Source organism: Leopardus geoffroyi, chromosome C3 (genome assembly GCF_018350155.1).
Source record: "Leopardus geoffroyi isolate Oge1 chromosome C3, O.geoffroyi_Oge1_pat1.0, whole genome shotgun sequence".
Classification (NCBI taxonomy): domain Eukaryota; kingdom Metazoa; phylum Chordata; class Mammalia; order Carnivora; family Felidae; genus Leopardus; species Leopardus geoffroyi.
The window spans coordinates 115,919,021-115,940,813 of NC_059338.1; the positions used below are offsets into that span (position 1 = coordinate 115,919,021).

Consider the following 21,793-nt stretch of genomic DNA (forward strand, 5'->3'; position numbering starts at 1 on the left):
AATTTAGATTAGTGAGAAATGTATATAGCAACTAAAATGGTCTTAAAATATATAATTGATTTGCTAAGAAAGTAGATAAAAAAGAATATAAGATATTGTTTAAAACTGAATAAGGTGGAAGAAGAGGGAGAAAAAAAGAACAAAGAAAAAGGGGAATAGAAAATAACTACAAATGTGGTAGATATTAATCCAAAAATGCCAACAATCAATTTAAATGTGAATGATCTTAACACGCTAATTAAAAGGCAGAGACTGGGGTGCCTGGGTGGCTCAGTCGGTTAAGTGCCCAACTCTTGATTTCGGCTCAGGTCATGACCTCACGGTTTGTGAGACCGAACCCTACATTGGGCTGTGCCCTCACAGCGGTGTCTGCAAGGGATTCTCCCTCCCCCCCCCAACTCTCTCTCTCTGCCCCTCCCCTACTGGCACTCTCTCTCTTTCTCAAAAGAAATAAACTTGAAAAAAATTCTTTTAAAGGCAGAGATTTTCAGGGTAGATAACCAAACAAGAGCCATGCTGTCTACAAGAAACCCACTTTAAATATAAAGATTAATACACGCTAAATCTAAAGAGATGGAGAAAGATATACCATAACAGCGTTCAACAAAAGAAGGCTGAGGTAGCTTATTAATTTCAGTCAGAGACTTCAAAACAAGAAAAATTATCAAGGATAGAGAGTGGAATTACTTAATTAAAAAGGGGTCAATTCTCCCAGAAGACAACAATTCTAAGTGTGTATGTGCCTAAAACAGGACATCAAAACACATGACACGAATACTGACAGAACTGAAAAGAAAAATAGACAAATCCACAATTACAGTTGGAGACTCCAACACTCCCCTTTTAGTAATAAAAAGGGGATAAATCAAACATGTAGAAAATCAGTAGGGATATATATACATATATTGATCTGAACACCACTATCAATTACTTTATCTATAGTCATTTACACAATACTTCTAACAAAGGCAGAATATGTAACCTTCTTGGGATCACAAGGATTATTCACCAAGATATGTCGCATACCTTGTTTAGGTGTGGCCATAAAACACACTTTAACATATTTAAAGTGTAGATGTCACATAAAGTATGTTCTCAGAACACAGTAGAAGTAAACCAGAAATCAGTAACAGAAAGATACTCAAAAATCCCAATATTTAGAAATTAAGGATCACTTTTCCAAATAACACATGACATTTGACACTCAAGTGTCAAGAGAAGTTGAAAAAAAAAAAACATTTTGAACTAGATGAATATGACAGTACAACAAATCAAAATTTATAAGTGCTTAGAGGAAGACTTATATCTTTAAATAAGTTTATATATTCATATAAATATAAATATTTATATAAATATAATATAATTTAATTATATTAATTTAATATATTATATAAATATAATTATATATTTAATTAATTTAATATATTATATAAATATAATATATAAATAAATTTATATATTATAAAATATCTAAAATCAATATCTAGGTTTCCACATTAGGAAATTGGAGAGAGAAGAGTAAATTGAGCCTAAAGCAAGCAGAAGAAAATAAATAATAAAGATTGGTACACAAATCAATGAAAGTGAAACCAGAAAAACAACAGAGAAAAGCAGCAGAACTAAAAGCTGATTCCTTGAAAAGATCAATAAAATAGGTAAAGTTCTAGTCGGGCTAAGCAAGGAAAAAAAGAGAGCAAATATGATCAGTATCAAAAATGAAAGAAAAGTTATCACAATTAATAAAACAGTACTATGGACAACTCTATGCCCACAAACTTGATAACTTACCTGAGGTGGAATAATTCATTGAAAGACAAAAACTGCCAAAAGTCACACAAAAAGAAACATTTAATCTTAATAGGTCCATATCTACTAAAGTAATGTTATCAATAATTAATAACCTCACGAAAAATAAAGTGCCATGCCCAGATGGATTTACTGGTAAATTCTATCAAATATTTAAGGAACAAATGACACCAATTCTCCTGATGTCTTCCAGAAAATAGAAGCCAAAATAACATTACTAAATCATTCTGTGAATCCATCATTATCCTAATCCGAACCTAGATAAAACCGTTACAAAAAGGGAAAACTGTAGACCAACACTGTTCAGGAACATAGATGTAAAAATCTTCAACAAATATTAACAAATTGAATCCAACAACATTTTAAAAGATTATACACAAAGGCCAGTGGAATTTAGTTCAGTTATGCAAGACGGACTAATATTTAAAAAAACAATCAATGTGGGGTGCCTACATGGCTCAGTCAGTTAAGTGTCTAACTTTGGCTCAGGTCATGATCTCGCAGTTCATGAGTTCGAGCCCTGTGTCGGACTCTATGCTGACAGCTCAGAGCCTGGAGCCTGCTTCACTTTCTGTGTCTCCCTCGCTCTCTGCCCCTCCCCCACTCATGTGCACACACACTCTCTCTCACTCTCTCAAAAATAAACATTAAAAAAAATTTAAAAAAACAATGTAACCCACAACATAAACAGGCTAAAGAAGAAGAAATCATATGATCATATGAATTGATGAAGAAAAAACATTTGATGAAATTGAACACTCATTAATAATAAGAACTCAGCAAACCAGGAATAGAAAGGAATTTCCTCAACCTGATAAAGAACATCAACAAAAATCCCAAAGCAGAAGTCACACTAAATGGTGGGTAAGTAGAAGCTTTCCTCTTAAGATCAAAAACAGATCTTAAGAGATGTCTTCTCTCACCACTCTTACTTAACAATAGTCTGGAAGTCCTAGCTAGTGCAATATAACAAGAAGCAGGAATAAAAGGCATACAAACTGGGAAGGTAGAAACAAAACTGTATTTCTTCACAGATGGCATAATTGTCTATGTAGAAAATCATCCCAAAGAGTCAGCAAATAAAACAAACAAAACCCAACCTCAAACAAAACCTCTGAAACTAAAAAGGAAATATAGCAAAGTCACAGGGTAGAAGGTTAATATACAAAGTCAATTGCTTTACTATATATCAGTAACAAGCAACTGGAAGTTAAAATCCAAAACAATACCATTTACAAAAGTACCCCCCAAATGAAATACTTAGGTAAATCCAAAAAATATATATAAAGGATCTAAATGCAGAAAACTACAAAACTCTGATGAAAGAAACTAAGTAAGATCTAAATAAGTAAAAGATAATCTAGAAGACTTGATATTAAGGTAGCAATTCTTCCCATCTTTGTCTTTTGATCAATGCGACTGATATTGCAATCAAATCCCAGCCACTATTTGATAGTACAGACAAACTGATTCTCATGTGTATAGGGAAAGATAAAAGGCCTAGAATTACAAACACAATACTGGAGAGGAAAAACAAAGTTAGAGGACTTAACAGTACCCAATTTCAAGACTTTCTATAAGCTACAGTAATCACCCCAGTGTTGTCTTGGCAAAAGAACAGATGCATAAATCAATGGAACAGAATCAAGAAACCAGAAATAACCACACTAATATAGTCAACTGATCTTTGACAAAGGAGCAAAGGCAATTAGAGAAAGGACAGTCTTTTCAAACAATGGTGCAGAGACAATTGGATGTCCATATGCAAAAAAATGAGCCTAGATACAGAGTTTATACCTTTGATATGATAAAAATTAACTTAATATCGATCACACACCCAAATGTAAAATGCAAAATAAGAGAAACCTTGGATTGCATGATGAGTGTTAGATACAACACCAAAAGCACAATCATGAGAGAAAAAAAAAGGTAAGTTAGACTTTATTAGAATTTTAAAATCTGCTCTGTGAAAAAAATACTCTTAAGAGAATGAAAGACAAGCTATAGGCTGAGAAAGTATTTGCAAAACATATCTGAATAAGGACTTATATCTATAATGTACATAGAAATCTTAAAACAGCAATAAAAAGGCAAAAAGCCAATTTAAAAAAAAAAAGTGGGCAAACATCTGAATAGACACAAGTCCAAAAAAAAAAAAAAATACAAATGACAAATAAGCATTTGAAATATTTTCAATACTGACTGTCATTAATAATTTAAATAGTAATGAGATGCTACCACATACCCATTAGAATGGTTTCCCTCAAAAAAAAAAATAAAAACCCACAAAAACCTAGCAACACCAATTCCTAGCTCACATGTGGGTCAACAGGAACATTCACTCATTACTGGTAGAAAAGCAAAATGTTGCAGCTACTTTGGAAGACAGTTTGGCATTCATTTTCTTACGCAGCAACCATGGTCCTAGGTAGTTACCCAACTGCTCAAAAACTTAAGTCTGCACAAAAACTACACGTGAATGTTTATAACACTTTTATTCATAATCATCAACAATTGGAAGTAATTAAATGTCCTTCAGCAGGTGCATGGATCAAATAATTTTAGTACATTTGCAGAAAGGAATGTTATTCAGTGATTTTTAAAAAGTAAGCTATCAAGCCAAAGAAAGTCATGGATGAAACTTGCCAGTCTGAAAAGGCTATCTATGTAGTATATGATTCTAATTTTATGACATTCCAGAAAGGACAAATTTATAAAGACAGTCACAAGATGAGTAGATGCCAGGAGTTCAGGGCAATGAGGGTCGAAAGGACAAAAACAGGGGATATTTTAGGGTGGGGAAACTATTTTGCATGACGTGGTATGATAAATACATGGCATCACGCATTTGTTGAAACCCACAGAACTTTATAGCGCAAAGAATAAACTTTAAGATAAAAACAGAAAGGGAGGCAAACCATAAGAGACTCTTAAATACAGCGAACAAACTGAGGGTTGCTGGAGGGACTGTGGGTGAGGGGATGGGCTAAATGGGCGAGGGGCATTAAGGAGGACACTTGTTGGGATGAGCACTGGGTGTTAAATGTAAGTGATGAATCACGAGATTCTACTTCTGAAACCAATACTATAATGTATACTAACTTGGATTTTAATAAATAAATTAAAAAAATAAACTTTAATGTGTGAAATTCTTTAAAAGTCATTTAGGAGTTCAGGGGATTCCAGGACGGAATGGAGAATGTGACAAAATAATTTAAATGTATTAGAAACAGACGGAAACAACTTCACTGAAGGCAATGAGGGAAAACAGTGTTGACCTAAGTAACTTTGGAAACAAATGGAGTCCACATAAAGGCAAAATAAGGGGTACTTAAGCACTAGACCCTAGTTGATAAAGTTGTTTTCCACAGGGGCACAAGTAAAACATCCTGAGTACTATACATACATATTGGAATTGAACAGTTATGGAAATGAACGGCTGACTGGGGGGGCCAGGTATCCCACTGTTGGGAGTGGCAGGTTACTGAGAAGCTAAAAGAGGAGGCTAGAATAATCCATGTGGTAATGCTTTAAAGTCTGAAATACCACTATGACTCATGTTTAGCTTAATATAGATACATATGTGCACATACAGAAATATTTGTAGAAATGCACACATACTTGGGTTAGTATACACATCTATATTTCCTTGCTCCATCAGCTGAGAGAGCTTAGAAGCAACAATGGCACCCCAGTAACAATGAACACGTCTACCACCCACATCTTGGTTTCTAATATCATTCTCTAGTAAAAACAAAAATCAAGAATCCCTGGAGAACTGACTGATTCTCATACTGGGGCAGGAATTATAAAAGATGAGTCTGAAGCATCTGAAGGGCCAGAGAATAAGAAAGTACTAAAAGACTCTCACAATTGTGAGGGTACGTCAAAGGCACGGAGGAGTCTACCGGAAGGGCTCCCAATGGCCAAAGTGGGACAAATTGAACAATAAAATATATTGAGTAGTACTGGATTAATCATAGAATAAATATCCATGTGTCTGTAGTGTTATAAATATTGAATAAATAAATACATATAAAAATGAGAGCATAGACAAATCTCCCATGCAGAAAAAGAACACTGGGGAAAAACTAAGGAACTCTAATAAAGTACGGACTTTAGTTAATTATGAATCAATACTGGCTAATTGTAACATATGTACTACACTAATGTGAAATGTTAATAATAAGGGAAACTGGATGTTAGGGATATGGGAATTATCTATAGCAGCTTCACAGTTTTTCCAGAAATACAAAACTGTTCTAAAATAAAAAGTTTATTTAGGGGCACCTGGGAGGCTCTTTACCTCTGGTTGAGTGTCTTACTCTTGATTTCAGCTCAGGTCACGATCCTGGGGTCTTGGAATCAACCCTGCATCGGGTTCTGCTCTGAGCATGGAGCCTGCTTGGGATTCTCTCTCTCCTCTTTCTCTGTCCCTCCCACACTCATGATTGCTCTCTCACTCTCGCTCTCTCTCTCGCTGCCTTTCAAAATAAATAAGCTTTTTAAAAAGTTTATTTAAAAATGCATACAATAGGGGCGCCTGGGTGGCGCAGTCGGTTAAGCGTCCGACTTCAGCCAGGTCACGATCTCGCGGTCCGTGAGTTCGAGCCCCGCGTCAGGCTCTGGGCTGATGGCTCGGAGCCTGGAGCCTGTTTCCGATTCTGTGTCTCCCTCTCTCTCTGCCCCTCCCCCGTTCATGCTCTGTCTCTCTCTGTCCCAAAAATAAATAAACGTTGAAAAAAAAATTTAAAAAAAAAAAAAATAAAAAATAAAAAATAAAAATGCATACAATAGCATATAAAATTATATAGAATAATGTATCAAAAACTGATTTGCCATGTTATCAACATGGTAAAATCAACTATATTTATTCATATTATATCTTGAAATCTAATACATTAAATTCAATAATCAACTCAACAAATTCACTTTCTTAACCCCAGACAAGTTACCCTGGTTCTTGTGTTTTCTACAGACCATCTGGGAGAACGAAATGTGTTTTAGGTATCGGCGCTTATACAAGTAAAAATACATTGACTTGTTATTTTTTGAAGCATTTCTACTTTAAATTTTATCGACCATAACCATCACAATAATGACGTAGTTATATATTCTTACGTTTCTTTCCAGGAGAAGAAAACTGAAGTAAATTCAGATGTGGTGCTTGAAAGCACATCTCTGGGGACATATTTTTGGAAGGTCATTAAAACTGCCATCAGTGTAAAATTTGCTGAGTGCCCAAAACTCAGGTAGAAAACTGAATAATTCAGTTAAATGCTTGGCTCCTCACTGACTTGATACCAAGTATTTAGATTCTTTTTTTTTTAATTTTTTTTTAACATTTATTTATTTTTGAGAGACAGAGAGAGAGAGCATGAGCAGGGAGGGGCAGAGAGAGAGAAGGAGACACCGAATTGGAAGCAGGCTGCAGGTTCTGAGCAAGCTGTCAGCACAGAGCCTGATGCAGGGCTTGAACCCACAAACTGTGAGATCATGACCTGAGCCGAAGTCGGATGCTCAACCGACTGAGCCGCCCAGGCGCCCCCCCAAATATTTAGATTCTTTATCAGGAAAGCTCATTTGTTATATCAAAATAATTTTGTCACTTGAAATTGTGTTGGGAATATGAAAACTGTCTTCATCTTGAAGTAATGAGTATATATTAATTTTTCATGGCTAGAAAGAATGTGCTTCTAACTTAGTAAAAAAATATATCTGTTTAATGTCACTTCCACAGAGAAATTAATAGCAATGTTCTAGGTGAAACTGGGAGAAAGGCAAGAAAAACAACCCCCACCCCCACCCCATATACTCAGTCTTTTGTAGAATGACAGATGAAACTTTTGTTGGAGGAACATTTAGGCATTTGTAGAGAATATGGATTCAAAATTAGCAATGTAAGGAATACCCCATTTGTAGGCCAATTTTACTGCAAGATGAAAAACTAAATGTTTTAATACAGGTGTTAGACTTAGAAAAAGGAATACAATACACAATTCAATTGCTTCTTCCGCCCCTCTTTAAACCTTTGTTTCTAATAGATAATAACTCTTTTCCAACTAGTTTACCTTTTCAAAAAGGAATATGGTATTTTTGACCAGTCAACATCTACTTTCCTTTATTTTGGTAAAAATACTTTGGTTTTCACTTGACAGATCACCTGCCCACTCTCTCATTCCAAGTATTTTAGGTGAGGCTTTATGCAGCTCACGCCGCTCTGGAAATGCACGTGTAATTCAAGACTGGAAAAATCAGTTCATTCCTTCTCCTGGTTATTGCTTCAAGAATGGGCATGTGGATGGAACTGGAGAGTGTTATGCTAAGTGAAATAAGTCATACAGAGAAAGACAGATACCATATGTTTTCACTCTTATGTGGATCCTGAGAAACTGAACAGAAGACCATGGGGGAGGGGAAGGAAAAAAAAAAAGTTAGGGAGGGAGCCAAACCATAAGAGACTCTTGAAAATTGAGAATAAACTGAGGGTTGATGGGGGGTGGGAGGGAGGGGAAAGGGTGTGATGGGCATTGAGGAGGGCACCTGTTGGGATGAGCACTGGGTGTTGTATGGAAACCGATTTGACAATAAATTTCATATTTAAAAATAAAAATAAAAATAAAAATAAATAAATAAATAAATAAATAAATAAATAAATAAAATAGGCATGTGACTCTAGTTGATCAACCAGAGAAAATACTGAGAGGTATTCTCTTTTTATTCTCATTTGTTGAACTGGTAGGATGCATTCCAGGAGTCATCTTGCCTCTCCTGGTAAGAAAGCCTACCTGAAAGTAAATCAACCAGAGGAAAACCAAACCTGAGATGGAGAGAGAGGGAAGGAGGCAGGAAAGGAGAGTGACTCCTGACACCTAAGTACAACTGTGCCTCTATACCATCCCTGGAGTATTTCGGTCATAAGAATCAACTAACTCCCTATTTCACTAAAACGAATCTGAATTGGGTTTGGAGCACTTTGAAATGACTTGGTCCTGATGGTAAGCATCTTTCTTTTTTCCCAGCTGTTTCAACTTTTTCTCATCTTTAGAGATCTAGTTGAGGACAATTATTCTATAAGCTTACCTAGGCAAACCCAAGCCAAAGAACTCTTCCTCCTCTGAACTCATACATTAGTATATTTAGCATCCGTTTGCCTTAGTGATACCTCTTGTGTTGTTGATGACATTGTTACTCAATTTTCTCTGTGTATGACTTTTTTTTTTAATCAATAAGATGCTAAATTCCCAAAGGACAGCTTCGCTACTTCAAGTCCCAAATTGTTGAGAAGTGATTGACCAAGTTTTCTCCAAATCTATGTGCCAAAATCCAAAAGGAGTTATTTTCCTTACACAAATATATAATTTGTCCTAGCAACATAAAGCCTTTGTAAGAGCTCACAGTTCCCAGTTTGCTTCCGTAATTAATTCATAGGTAATTTCATAAATTATATCTTTAGAACCCATATGAAATTAGTGAAGGTAGAAGGAAACTGACATGTTTTGAATATTCACAATATACTAAACAAAATCCTTGGGACTCCACATATATTTGCCTGGCATATATTTCACAATTGTGCTGCTGATTAAATTTTATTATTTTTACTTTACAAATGAGGAAACAAGCTGAGAGATGTTAATTTGTTCAAGACCACACCCTAGTGAATGTACACTCATGTTTATGTGTTTTTGAATCTTTGCATTACCACCACCTAGCACGGTGTCCAGCATAAAAAGAAGATTCATAAAATATTAGGCAAATGAATGAATGAGTGAATGAACAAATAATACAGCCACGATCAAAGGTGTCCTTTTTGGTTCCAGATATCCACTATACTATGCCACCTACAAACAGAATCATCACCAAGATAATCCCATACATTTTTGTCTCTTGTTTTTAAGTTACAATGAATCACTTAGCATTATGCATGTGGAAAGACGGATATTTCAACAGCTTCACCCCACTATGGAGGTGAGTCACAGTAGATGAAGCAGCTTGGGCTAAGTACTAGGACTTTTAGGTTAGAGGGGAATCTGAATATAAATTGCATTTACTTGTTCTGTGACCTTAAACGAGTTATCTATGTCTCTGATTACTTATCAGTAAAACTGGGATAGTATTATCTTCCTTGTAAGACTGTTATGAGATGAAATAAAATTATGCTAGCAGAGCATCTGACATATAGGTATCTTTTTTTTTTTGCTGTTATTACTATAATATTTTCTTTGAAGTTCGAACCAATTCTCTCATGGCCATCTAAGTCTTAGTAATGTACAAGTGTTTGCTTTTTAATAATTTAGGCATGACTTAGAATATTGAGAAAAAAGACATGTCTCTCGTTAACAGCAACAGATATTCATAACTGAGCTCTCATAACTAAAAGTGACCCCAATATTACAAAAAAAAATTTTTAATATAGAAGACACTCTCAACATAAAGAACAGTCTCATTACCCAAGCCAGAAACTACAAGTCTGCCTTCCTGCCCTCAGCCATAAGTATGTACTATTAAATACCTTCATCTGTCTTAATGTTTTCAACTAATTACCAACTCTTTGCTAATAACTCATTCAAAAATATCAAGTTCAATTTCTTTATTACCTTTACCATGGATTTATTGACGCTTTCAACAGCTCTAATCTGGAGGGTTTTGTGGCAGCCTGGGTGTAAAATTCTGGCAGCTTTAACTAGGGTAGAGATTTGGAAGTAGTGAGAAGTGACTTCATTTTGAATGTATTTTTAACGGTGGAGCCAACAGGGCCTACTAATGGATTAGATGTGGGGTTTTTAGAGGCTCAGAATCATGGAAGCCTCTGAAACTTCCGGCTGGAGCAAGCAGTGAATAATGGTAGCATTTCCAGAGTTGGGAAATGCTACTGCAGCAAGCCGGGCAGCTGGGATGGAGAGTGTGCTTTCAGACGTGAGCATGGTAGGTATCCAGGATAAAGTTTTACAAACTGAGAAACCGTGTTCAGTAACCAATTCCTATGTACTTTTCAAGTGTGCGTGTACCTTTGTACTTGCTTTTCTTTTTACCTGGGATTACCTGTCCCCCATCTAACCTACACTTGCATGAAGTACACTCAAGAGGTGGCTTTCCCAACACCCCCAGCAGAGTTAGACTTAGACCTTCCTCTATGGCCCGATAGCAATTTAGTAATGTTTACAAAATACTAATAATAAATCAAGCATTATACTCATTACTAGGGATACAAAGATATAAAATTCCTTGCGTTCAAAGAGCTTACAATCTAATAGGGGGTAGGGGAACCTACCCAAACTATTCAGTACAATGTGATAAATGGTATATACAAAATGCAATGAGACTATAGATGAGAGAATGGTGGGTAGTCAGGCTAAGGCACTAATATTTACTGAATGTGTATTTGCCATATGTATGGTACTTTAATTGTTATTTCATTGAATTCTCACAACAGCCCTATAAGCCAAGCAGAAATCTTTAAGTACTTACCCCAAACTACACAGTTTGCACGTGGCAGAATTAGCTTACAAATCCACCCCTGACTCCTAGGCCATTTTCTATCAAACCAAATGCAGAAGGGGCTTCATGGGAGAGATAAACTTAGGCTGAAACCAGAAGGATGAAGGTCAGAGGAAGTGGTGCATGTCTAGACGCTGGGGGCTGGGGGAGTTACGGGCAGTGTCCTTCAGAGAGAATGGAGGGAGAAGAGGCTGGGTAAGTGGTACCATGCTTAGGAGTCTGGGTTTTATCCTGGAACAAATGGGATATTCTGTTTATTTTTTTTTAAGTTTATTTATTTACTTTGGGAGAAAGAGGGAGGGAGAGTGCGCATGCAGGGAGGAGCACAGAGAGAGGGAGAGAGAGAGAATCCCAAGCAGGCTCCACACTGTCAGCACAGAGCCCCACGCAGGGCTCAATCTCACGAACCATGATATCATGACCTGAGCCAAAATCAAGAGTCGAACGCTTAACCAGCTGAGCCACCCAGGCCCCCCCTCTAATAAAACATTTTTAAAAGTGTAAGTAATAACCAGTTGGAAGAAATCAAAATATTTCTACTTAGAAATAAATACACGGACCCACTGGTCATTTTGACATCATGAAGACGGAGCCAACGAAATCCAGCATCGCAACACTTTTGATACCTGAGAGAACCTCAGATGCTGAATGCATCACATACATTTCAGTTTTTCCCAATGCTTTCACTATTTTCTTTAAAAACCATAAATAAAAATGAATTCAGTTTCCCTAGTTTTCAGTGTTGGAGTATAGAACCCAAAGGGTGTCTTGGGCATACAGGGCCAACTCTAAGCACACATGAGAAATTATATTAGGATTATTGATTTACAAACAATAGGCAAAGCTGAATGACCATGGCAAAGGTAGGGCAAAAGCCAGGGCAGCTATGAGGGCTCAGTAAGGTCATCATGGACAGAACATCTAGGCACTGACAGGAAAACAATTCAGCACCAATGGGAGGGTGGGCGGGCCATTGTAATTACCCCACCAAATAAGAATAAGCAGGATAAAAAAATAAAAATAGGTAACATTTATTAAAAAAAAAAAAAACTTTTTAAGGGACAGGCACCTTTCAAAAAAATCTGTATTATTTCTTTTAATCTTTGAAAAAGCCTGTGTGAGAGGCATTGTTGTTGTTGTTGTTGTTTAAATTTATTTATTTTGAGAGAGAGAGAGAGAGAGAATGAACCAGGGAGGGGCAGAGAGAAGGGTACAGAGGATCCGAAGGAGGCTCTGGGCTGACAGCAGAGAGCTCGATGCAGGGCTCGAACTCATGAGCCTTGAGATCATGACCTGAGCCGAAGTCAGAGGCTTAACCGACTGAGCCACCCAGGGGCCCAATGAGACCTACGGTTTTTATCTCCTTTTTATAAACGAGGAAGTAAAATAATTTGCTCAGATCACAGAGAGAGAGAGGAACGGGAATTTGAACTCAGGACATCTGACGACAAAGCCTAGCTTAACTATAGTTACAGTTAACTGTAACTAGATGGAGTAGAGGAGATGATTCACTGCAGAACAGAAAGAGAAAGGAACTCTGGGCTGCTAACCGACAGATCTAGATTACAGACAGCACTTATGGTAGAGGCCACATTTTAGAGGGGACACCTTGCACTATATACACTGTAGGATTTGCTATCAGAGCAGGTTCTGACTTCTGACCCTTTGGCTGCCCATGGCATTCATGTTGTGGGCTCAGTAATTTGAATAGAAATTCTCTGTTTGTTTCTATGACAGCTGATCAGCCCAGCTAAGTAAAGATAAGAATTTTCACAGTTTTCTGCTTTTGGCAGAAAAGCAACACATTTATGAGAGTGAAACTGCTTTGTATTTTAGAAAAAAAAAAAAAAAAAAACCATACTGTGGAAATAGAAAATTTGTTTTTCCTTATTTTGTGAAAAAATTATCATAGTCGGAACTTGCACTCATGCACTCCCACATGTTGTATTGCCTGATGAGCCACTTCTTCTTGGGTCGTTGTCCGGCCATGAGATTTTATTTCTTTTTTTAGATAGCTCTTACTAGACTTTGCTTTGACTTTCAAGCTGGTAGGTGTACAGTTGAAGGTTTTGCAAGTTTGCAGACGCCTGAGTGTAAATATAGTATCGTGCCATATCTGATCCCTACTGCTCTGCAATTAGTTACTGGATTCTCAGTTACACCGATGTTCCCAAAACATTTTGAGAAAATAGTGAGAGATTATGAAATAAAAATCGGCCTCATGCCAATAATCCTGATTTCCAGGGCCCAGCTTTTAATCTTTTTATCCTTGTTTGGGGCTAGGATCCCCGAGTAAAATATTGGAGGAGCTATAGAGCTCCCTGTGTGGCCGGTGATTCTTAACTAACTAGCTCGTATCAAAAGAGCTTTGTTAGCAAGATACAGGAAATAGAACCAGAGACCTCTGGATGGTACTCTCAAAGTTTCCCTATCTTCAGAGAAAATATTCCCTTTAATCAAACCTGTGTTTTACCCCTCTACCTGAGGTCATATTTACACGTTAACTGAATAAACCAAACTATGGGCGGCCACGTTGAAAGGCTCTCACCAATTCTTGCTAATCTATTAACATTGGTTACATAAGGATCCAATGAAGTCTTCAAAATATTCCCAAACACACAAATTCAACCTGAACTTCTTATATGAGTGTTTTTAATGCCAGTAGTAGTTCTGTCCCAATTTTAAGGTTATTTTTTTCTATTTCTGAAAAATGCCACCAAAATTCTGAGAGGGAATGCTTTGAATCTGTCGATTGCTTTGGGTAATATAAACATTTTAACAATATTAGTTCTTCTAATCTATTAGCACAGAGTATCTTTCCATTTATTTGTGTCTTCTTCAATTTCTCTCATTAATGTCTTTCATTAATGTCTTCACAGGTCTTTCACCACCTTAAATTTACTTTTAGGTATTTTATTCTTTTTGATGCAACTGTAAATGGGATTGTTTTCTTAATTTCTTTTTCTGGTAGTTCATTTTCAGTATATAAAAATGCAACAGATTTTTGTATATTGCTTTTGTACCCAAACTTTACTGAATCCATTCCTTAGCTCTAACACATTTTTTGGTGGCAACTTTAGGGTTTTCTATGTGTAAAATCATGTTGCCCTCAAATAGTGAGTTTTACTTCTTCCCTTCTGATCTGGATGCCTTTTGTTTCTTTTTCTTGCCCAATTTCCCTGGCTAGGACTTCCTACTATGTTGAATAAAAGTGGCAAGAGTGGATATCCTTGTCTTGTCCTTAATCTTAAAGCAAAACTGTTCAGTTTTTCACCATTGAGTATAATGTTAGCTGTGGGCTTGTCTTTGTGGACTTTATATATTGAAATAGTCTACAGTCCAACTTTGTTGAGCGGTTTTGTCATAAATGGATGGTGAATTATGTCAAATGCTTTTTCTGCATCTATTGAGGAGATAATATGATTTTTATCCTTTTGTTAAAATTGGATATCATGTTGATTGATTATTTGGGTGTTGGACCATCCTGGAATCCCTAGGATTAATCCCACTTGATGATGGTATACGATCTTTTTAATGTATTGTTGAATTCAGTTTGCTAATATTTTGTTGATAATTTTTACATCTAAGTTTATCAGGAATATTGGCCTATAATTTTACATCTTTGTGGTATCTTTGTCTGGTTTTGGTATCAGGGTAATTAATGCTGACATCATCAAATAAGATTGGATGCAATCCTGCCTCTTCAACGTTTTTGGAAGAGTTTGAGAGGAACAGATATTAAATCTTATCTGAATGCTGGGTAGAATTCACAAGTAAAGCCACCTGGTTCTGGACTTTCATTTGTTGGTAGGTTTTTTTTTCTTTTTTTTATATTGATTTAATCTCCTTTCTAGTAATCAGTCTATTCAGACTTTTCTTTTTTTCATGATTTAGTCTTGGAAGATTGTTTCTAGGAATTTATCCATTTCTTCTAGGTTGTCCAATCTGTTGGTATATAATTGTTCATATAGTCTCTTAGGATCCTTTGTATTTCTTTGGTATCAGTTGCCACTTCTCTTTCTTCAATGCTGATTTTATTTATTTGAGCCCCCTTTTTTCCTTACTGAGTCTAGCTAAAGGTCTTTTTATCTTTTCAAAAAATCTGTTCCTAGTTTAATCAATCTTTTCTGTTGTCTTTTTTGTCTTTATTTCATTTATTCCAACTCTGATACTTATTAACCCCATCCTTCTACTAAACTTGGGGCTTTATTTATTCTTTTTCTAGTTTCTTTAGGTGTAAGTCAGATTGAGAATTTTTCTTGTTTTCTGAGGTAGGTTTACATCGCTATAAACTTCCCTCTTAGAACTACTTTTGCTGCACCTCATAGATTTTGTTATGTTGTATTCCCATTTTCATTTGTCTCAAGGTAGTTTCTAAGTTTCTCCTTTGATTTCTTTGTTGATCCATTGGTTGTTCAGTAGTGTGTTGTTTAATCTCCATATATTTGTGATTTTCCAGTTTTATTCTGGTAATTGATTTCTAGTTTCACATCACTGTGGTCATATAAGATTCTTGATATGATTTCAATCTTCTTAAGTTTATTTAGACTTGTTTCGTGACTTAACATGTATATAATCTATCCTAGAGGATGTTCCATGTGCACTCAAGAAAAATGTGTATTCTGCTGCTGCTTTCAGAGCGAATGCTATGTATACATCTATTAAATCCATCTGGTCTGTTGCTTAAAGCAGAATGTCTTCTTATTGATTGTCTCAGAAAATCATCAACATCATTGATATAAGTGGTATATTAATGTTCACTAGTATGATTCTATTGCTGTCCATTACTCCCTTTAGGTCTGCTGAAATTTGCCTTATATATTTAGTTGCTTCTATATTGGGTGCATAAATATTTTAAAATGTTATAGCTTCTTGATGGATTGATATCTTTGTAATTACTATGTACAGGCAAAATTTCATTTACTATTCAAGACAGCTTTCTGAGAGAAACAATATTATCCCCCCTTCACAGCTGAGGAAACGGAGGCAAGGGGAAATTGAATGATTTGCTCTAAGTCATTAAACCAATGCCAGTGTTCTTACCACTGCTCTAAACTATTTATTCTATAGACTTTTCACAACAACTGAAGACAATGTATATAAAGCACCTGTAATCGGACATAGTCTAAAACATGTCCTCAACGAATTTTAGCTAATAACTATTAATTAATAAACAACAGATAAGTAACAACAATGCTTAGTTTGATGGACTGATCTATAAGGTTGTGTTTCTTGTTCAGTTTTCAGTACCATATTGTTGGATATGCACCTCTTGCAAATAGATTTGCAAGTACTGACTGAGCACCTATGTTGCAGCAGGCATTTTACTCCCCGCGGTGGGCCTGGTGCTATGTGAAATAGAATCTGTGGTGTTAATTACTATGAGCCTTTCCATTTTGCCTTTTTCTAAGGTTTTGTTTTTTTTTTTTTGTTTTTTTTTTTTTTTTTTTGCGAACTTTGCAAATACCCATGAATCATTTCCATTTTCATTCTACCTGCATATAAGTAAGCCTTCTCAGGAGCTTTGCATTTCTAGGTTTCATTCTGGGCTCTTTAGATCAAAGCACTCATATCTCTCCTATCCTATTTGAGGTCTGTCTTTATGTCTAGGATCCTAGCCTATGATTTTAAAACAATAACCAAAACCAAACAAATCTCTCTGAGACACCATTATTACAGCTAACTGCTATCATGTATTTTTTCCCTGTTTCTCCAGCAGCTTCTCTCATGTCAGATAGATCCCAAAAGCTAAATCTGGTAGGCTAAGTATCATATTAAGCTGATACTGAATAACACCTCTTACCCCCTTTGTTATTCCATTGCCAATTATGCAGTCCATAAGGGATTCTGTCATATGAGGGTCTGTTACCCAGAGATCACGTACACGTAGCAGCTGTTTATTTGCAAATACAGAATGGGATGAACACATGGTTCAGAAAGATGGTTTTTTAATGTTGGTATCTTCTCATTTACATTAGATTATCCACAATTCTTTTTCCCTTTTCCAATTCTGAATATATGGTAAATAGTCTCTCTTTTTTTTTTCTCACTAAACTCCACTGAAATAGAAATGACTGGAATGTCACCAAGTGTCTCCAATAGCTAAGGCATCACAACCTCAAAATAGCTCAAGCTTTAAATAGTGATACTGATCACATTGATCATAAAAATAGTGGCAAAATGAGCAGGTAGAAGTTATTACTATGTACCATGCACTTCCCTGGGGACCTTACATATGTGTGTCACTTACTATTCATAATAACCCCATGACATAGGTAGGTGCTATTATCTCTATTCTGTAGATGAGAAAGCAGAGGGTGAAGAGTTTGTTGCTTACCCAAAGCCATAATGCTCCTAGGTGCCAGAGCTGTGACTTAAACCCAGACTGTCCTGTCTCTGTTTCCCCTCACTTTACACTGAGAATTAGGGAGAAGAGCGAAGCAGGATGAAAGGCAGGGGAAAGAGTAGGCAGAGAGGCAGGAGATGGGTAATGGAGAAAAATGTCATTAATCGTCGTTAATTTGTTAAATGAACATCCACGGAGTCCCCAGGACTGGCTGGGCGTGGTATCTACACCTAAGCCAAGTTCCTGGTCCAAGAGAGGCAAGTTTGGCTTAGAGAAGTAGAATCGCCAGCAAACAACTGTAGTCCTCACAAAAGGGAATAAGCAATACAAGCCAAAGTGTGCAGAGCACAGAGAGAGAGGTTGGGGCCCTGCAAGGGGGAGCTGGGGAAGGCTCTTCAGATAAGGTGCCTTTTGAGCAGGAATGACATCAATACAGGAGAGTGTGCAAGCTGGCTAAGCACGGAAAGGGCAGAACAGGTGGAAGTCAAAGCAAGGACGCCACCACAGAAGGGTGACAGATGGAGCGATGCTCAGAGAATCCCTAGTGCTTGGGAGGGCTACGGAAGAGGACGCGTGGTGAATATGTGGGAATAAGAGCGGAAGGGCAGGCGGCTTTGAGAGCACATTAGGAGAGGGAGCAAGGAGGCAGATGAAAAAAACAGGGGACCGAACAGGACCACACCGGGCTTTTAGATCAAAGCACTCCCATCTCTCCTGATCTATCCTATTTTGACCGAGTGACCATTCTTCATAGCAGAACATATGAGGTTATGATAAACTACAGTAAATCATGAACTGGTTTTTCAGGTGCTTTTTATTATGACTACGGATTATGACAGCAAGCCACCAAAAGAGGTGAGTTGTAATGGAGAGAAGAGTGGTATATACAAAGGTAATAAGGACCCTCCATGAGAGCCGGGGGTCCAAGGAAAGGAAGGTGTAGCCTGAGAAAACTAGGAACCTGGGTAGAGAGAGAGAAAAGGCTATCTGAACTAGAAATGGCCGCTAATATATGAGGCAACTAGCTCGGAGCCATAGGGACTATTCAGTCGTGCTTCAGGCATCACTGGGTTTGGACGTCAGGCATGAGGCCAACAAGTGGGATGAGAAGACAAGATAACAGCATCGTTACATCCGTCTTAAAAATCAATCAAGTGATTCAGGTGGAAAAAAAAAGCCCCTCTGAATTGATAATATATTAACCAGTGCACCCTAATTTGAGAAAACATTCTAATGGACAGGCCCAATGAAATATCCGGGTTGGGGAACAGACCCTCATATGACAGCAACTCCTGGGGTTAATATCTTTTCTGTTGTGTGAAAAGCTATCCAGTGCAATCAAGCTTTTCTTGATCTGGCTGCTTAAGGGCTAACTAGACCACAACAAATGTTTTTAAAGTGTCAGACCTGGACTCTGCCTGTAATCCTTCCCCACAGATAAGAAATCGGATTTCAAGAAAAGGAAAGGACTTTTTGTATCCTAAATTTGTCACAAAAGTCTTGTCAAGAATATAGCTCTATACTATACTTGTACTATACTGTACTTGTATTACAGCAGCAAAATAAACTCAATAAGCTCTAATTTGGCATTCCATGGAACAAAATTTGCAGTGGGATAAGAGTCAAAGGATATTGCTTATGACAGCTTATAATCGGACTTTGTGCAAGCCTCATTTAAATCATAGTTCCTCTGACAGAACAATCTTTTTATACTAGTTTCAACCTACTTCTCTGTCCCTATAGATTATTACTTCTAGTGCATATAATTCAAATGCAAGAGCTATGGCCAAGAGCCATGGAGTGGAGATAAGTCTGGCAATGCAGGCTTGTAGGTAACTAGCTTAGAGCACAACAGCAGCCCCCAAGGCCACTATGAAGTTCAGTGTGGACAGCCAAGATTTTGGTGCCACACAGACCCAAGTTCAAGTCTCAGATCTATATCTTGTTAACTCGAAGAAATAACTCAAAGCACTTGGCCCAAGGCCTGGCACATAGTAGACACTCAATGATTAGAAGCTGTTATTACTTTAAAATTAAAGCATAAAAGGGAAAAGCCAGAGCTATGACAGCTCCTCACTTCAAGGCATAAATTCCATCTTCCTGTCAAATGTACGTATCTCTTTCAGCTTCCCATGAATATCTGGAGCCATAAACTTGCCTAAAATTCTTAGTACAAGAGGCTGACGTTTTATGCGCCATTTTCTTGGGTTCTCCTCTCTTTTCCATATTATTCTTTATAAGTGATCTAAAAGGCAAGAGATTAATAAATAGAAACTGCAGATTTTTGGTCTTACCATTTTTATCTGCTCTCCTCAGTATCTGAAAAAGAAAAAGAAAAAAAATTATGACCATTTTTGCAGTTGCAGTGAACATCATATTCATACATAATTCACCCACCATTAAATAAAAGAAATTCCAATTTTAAATAAAGGTTTCCTAATTGAGAAGTTTCTTTATAGTAGTCAAAAACTGAAAACAACCCAATGCCTTTGCACAAAATAAATCTGTGGCACATCCACTCGACGAATACTACTGGGCAATAAAGAGGAAAGGGTTCTAGAATACACACAAGAACTCAGACGGATCACAAAGTGATCATGTTGAGTAAAACCCTAGGACAAAAAAGAATACCTGCTATATGATTCCATTTATATAAAACTCTAGAAAATGCAAACTAATCTATAGTGACAGAAAGAAGATTAAGAGCTGCATACAAATGAGCAGGGAGGGTATTATAAAAGGACATGGGAAAACTTTTTGGAGTGGTAGGTATATTTATTGTCTTGACTATCATAATGGTTTCACAGGTATGTACATATGTAAAAACTTGTCAACTTTTCACTTTAAATGGGCGCAATTTCATGTAAGTCAATCGTATCTCAATAAATGGGAATCCATGGAAACAAAAAAATAATAAATCATGGATAAACAGAGCTCATGTGTCTATATTGTATCTGACTTTACTTCTACGCGTTAATTACATTATCTTTGGTGGATAAGAACTGCTTGGCCATCAGGTATCTTAAGTCATGATTTCAAAATTTGCTTCTGGGAAATCGATCTTTACTCTCGAGGATTGGGCAGAGCCTTCAGGCCTGGCAAACAGGGTGTCACATCACTCAGTCCACAGTGACTACTCAGGCATGAGCACAGTAAGGTCATGGTTTTGCTTGAATTATCTTAAGAGACACGCTTTCTCTTCTGCTGACTCTGAACTTGGGAAGATATAAGTAAGAAGCTGCTGTCCACCCTTCTATCGTTATATACGTCATGGGTTGAACTGTGGGCCTCAAAACAAACACTGAAGTTCTAACCTCCAGTAACTGTGAAGGTGACCTTGTTTGAAAGTAGTCTTTGCTGATCTAATCAAATTAAGATAAGATCTTACTGGGGCTCCTGGGTGGCACAGCTGGTTAAGCGTCCAACTTGGACTCACATCATGATCTCACGGTTTGGGAGTTGGAGCCCCACGTCGGGCTCTGTGCTGACAGTGCGGAGCCTGCTTGGGATTTTTCTCTCTCGTCTCTCTCTGCCTTTGTCTCTGTCTCTGTCTCTCTCTCAAAATAAATAAATAAACTTTAAAAAAAGAAGGTAAGATCTTCCTGGATTGGAGTGGGCCCTACATCCAAAGACTGGTGACGTTATAAGGAGAGAGAGATTCAGAGATACAGAGACAGAGGGGAGACCACGTGGTAATGGAGGCAGATACTGGTGTGGTACAGCTGCAAGCCAAAGAATGTACAGGAATCTGACCCTGGAAGCTAGGAGACACGCATTGAGCAGACTCTCCCCTAGAGCCTTCAGAGGGAAAGGTCCTCCCCATACCTTGATATCATCGACCCAGCCTCCAGAACTGAGAAAACGAATGCGGTTGTTTAAACCACTGTGTGTGCAGTATACTGTCATAGAAGCCACAGAAAATTTATACAACCTAGAACTGGACATAACCAGTCCTCAAGACAGCAGGGTCCATCCAGGGACTGAAAGAAAGCGGATCCTGATGACACTCTCTGAGCTCCTGATCAAGCCATTCTGACGAGAGTCTCCACTTCTCATTGCAGGAGCCAATAAATTATTGCTTTAAATCTTAAGATATTTTAGGTTTTTTTTTTTTTCCTGTTAGCAACAATCAAATCAGCCCTA

At 37.2% G+C, this 21,793-nt stretch overlaps 1 protein-coding gene across 2 annotated transcripts in view; it reads right to left on the reverse strand.

Annotated features, from left to right (window-relative positions):
- NECAB1 (N-terminal EF-hand calcium binding protein 1) overlaps positions 1-21,793 on the reverse strand; it is a 196,827-nt gene that overhangs the window by 168,669 nt on the left and 6,365 nt on the right. For both annotated transcript variants that reach the window (XM_045454282.1, XM_045454281.1), the window contains exon 2: positions 19,945-19,969. In XM_045454282.1, coding sequence (XP_045310238.1) covers positions 19,945-19,969 — 25 coding nt within the window. The remainder of the gene's footprint in view (positions 1-19,944; positions 19,970-21,793) is intronic.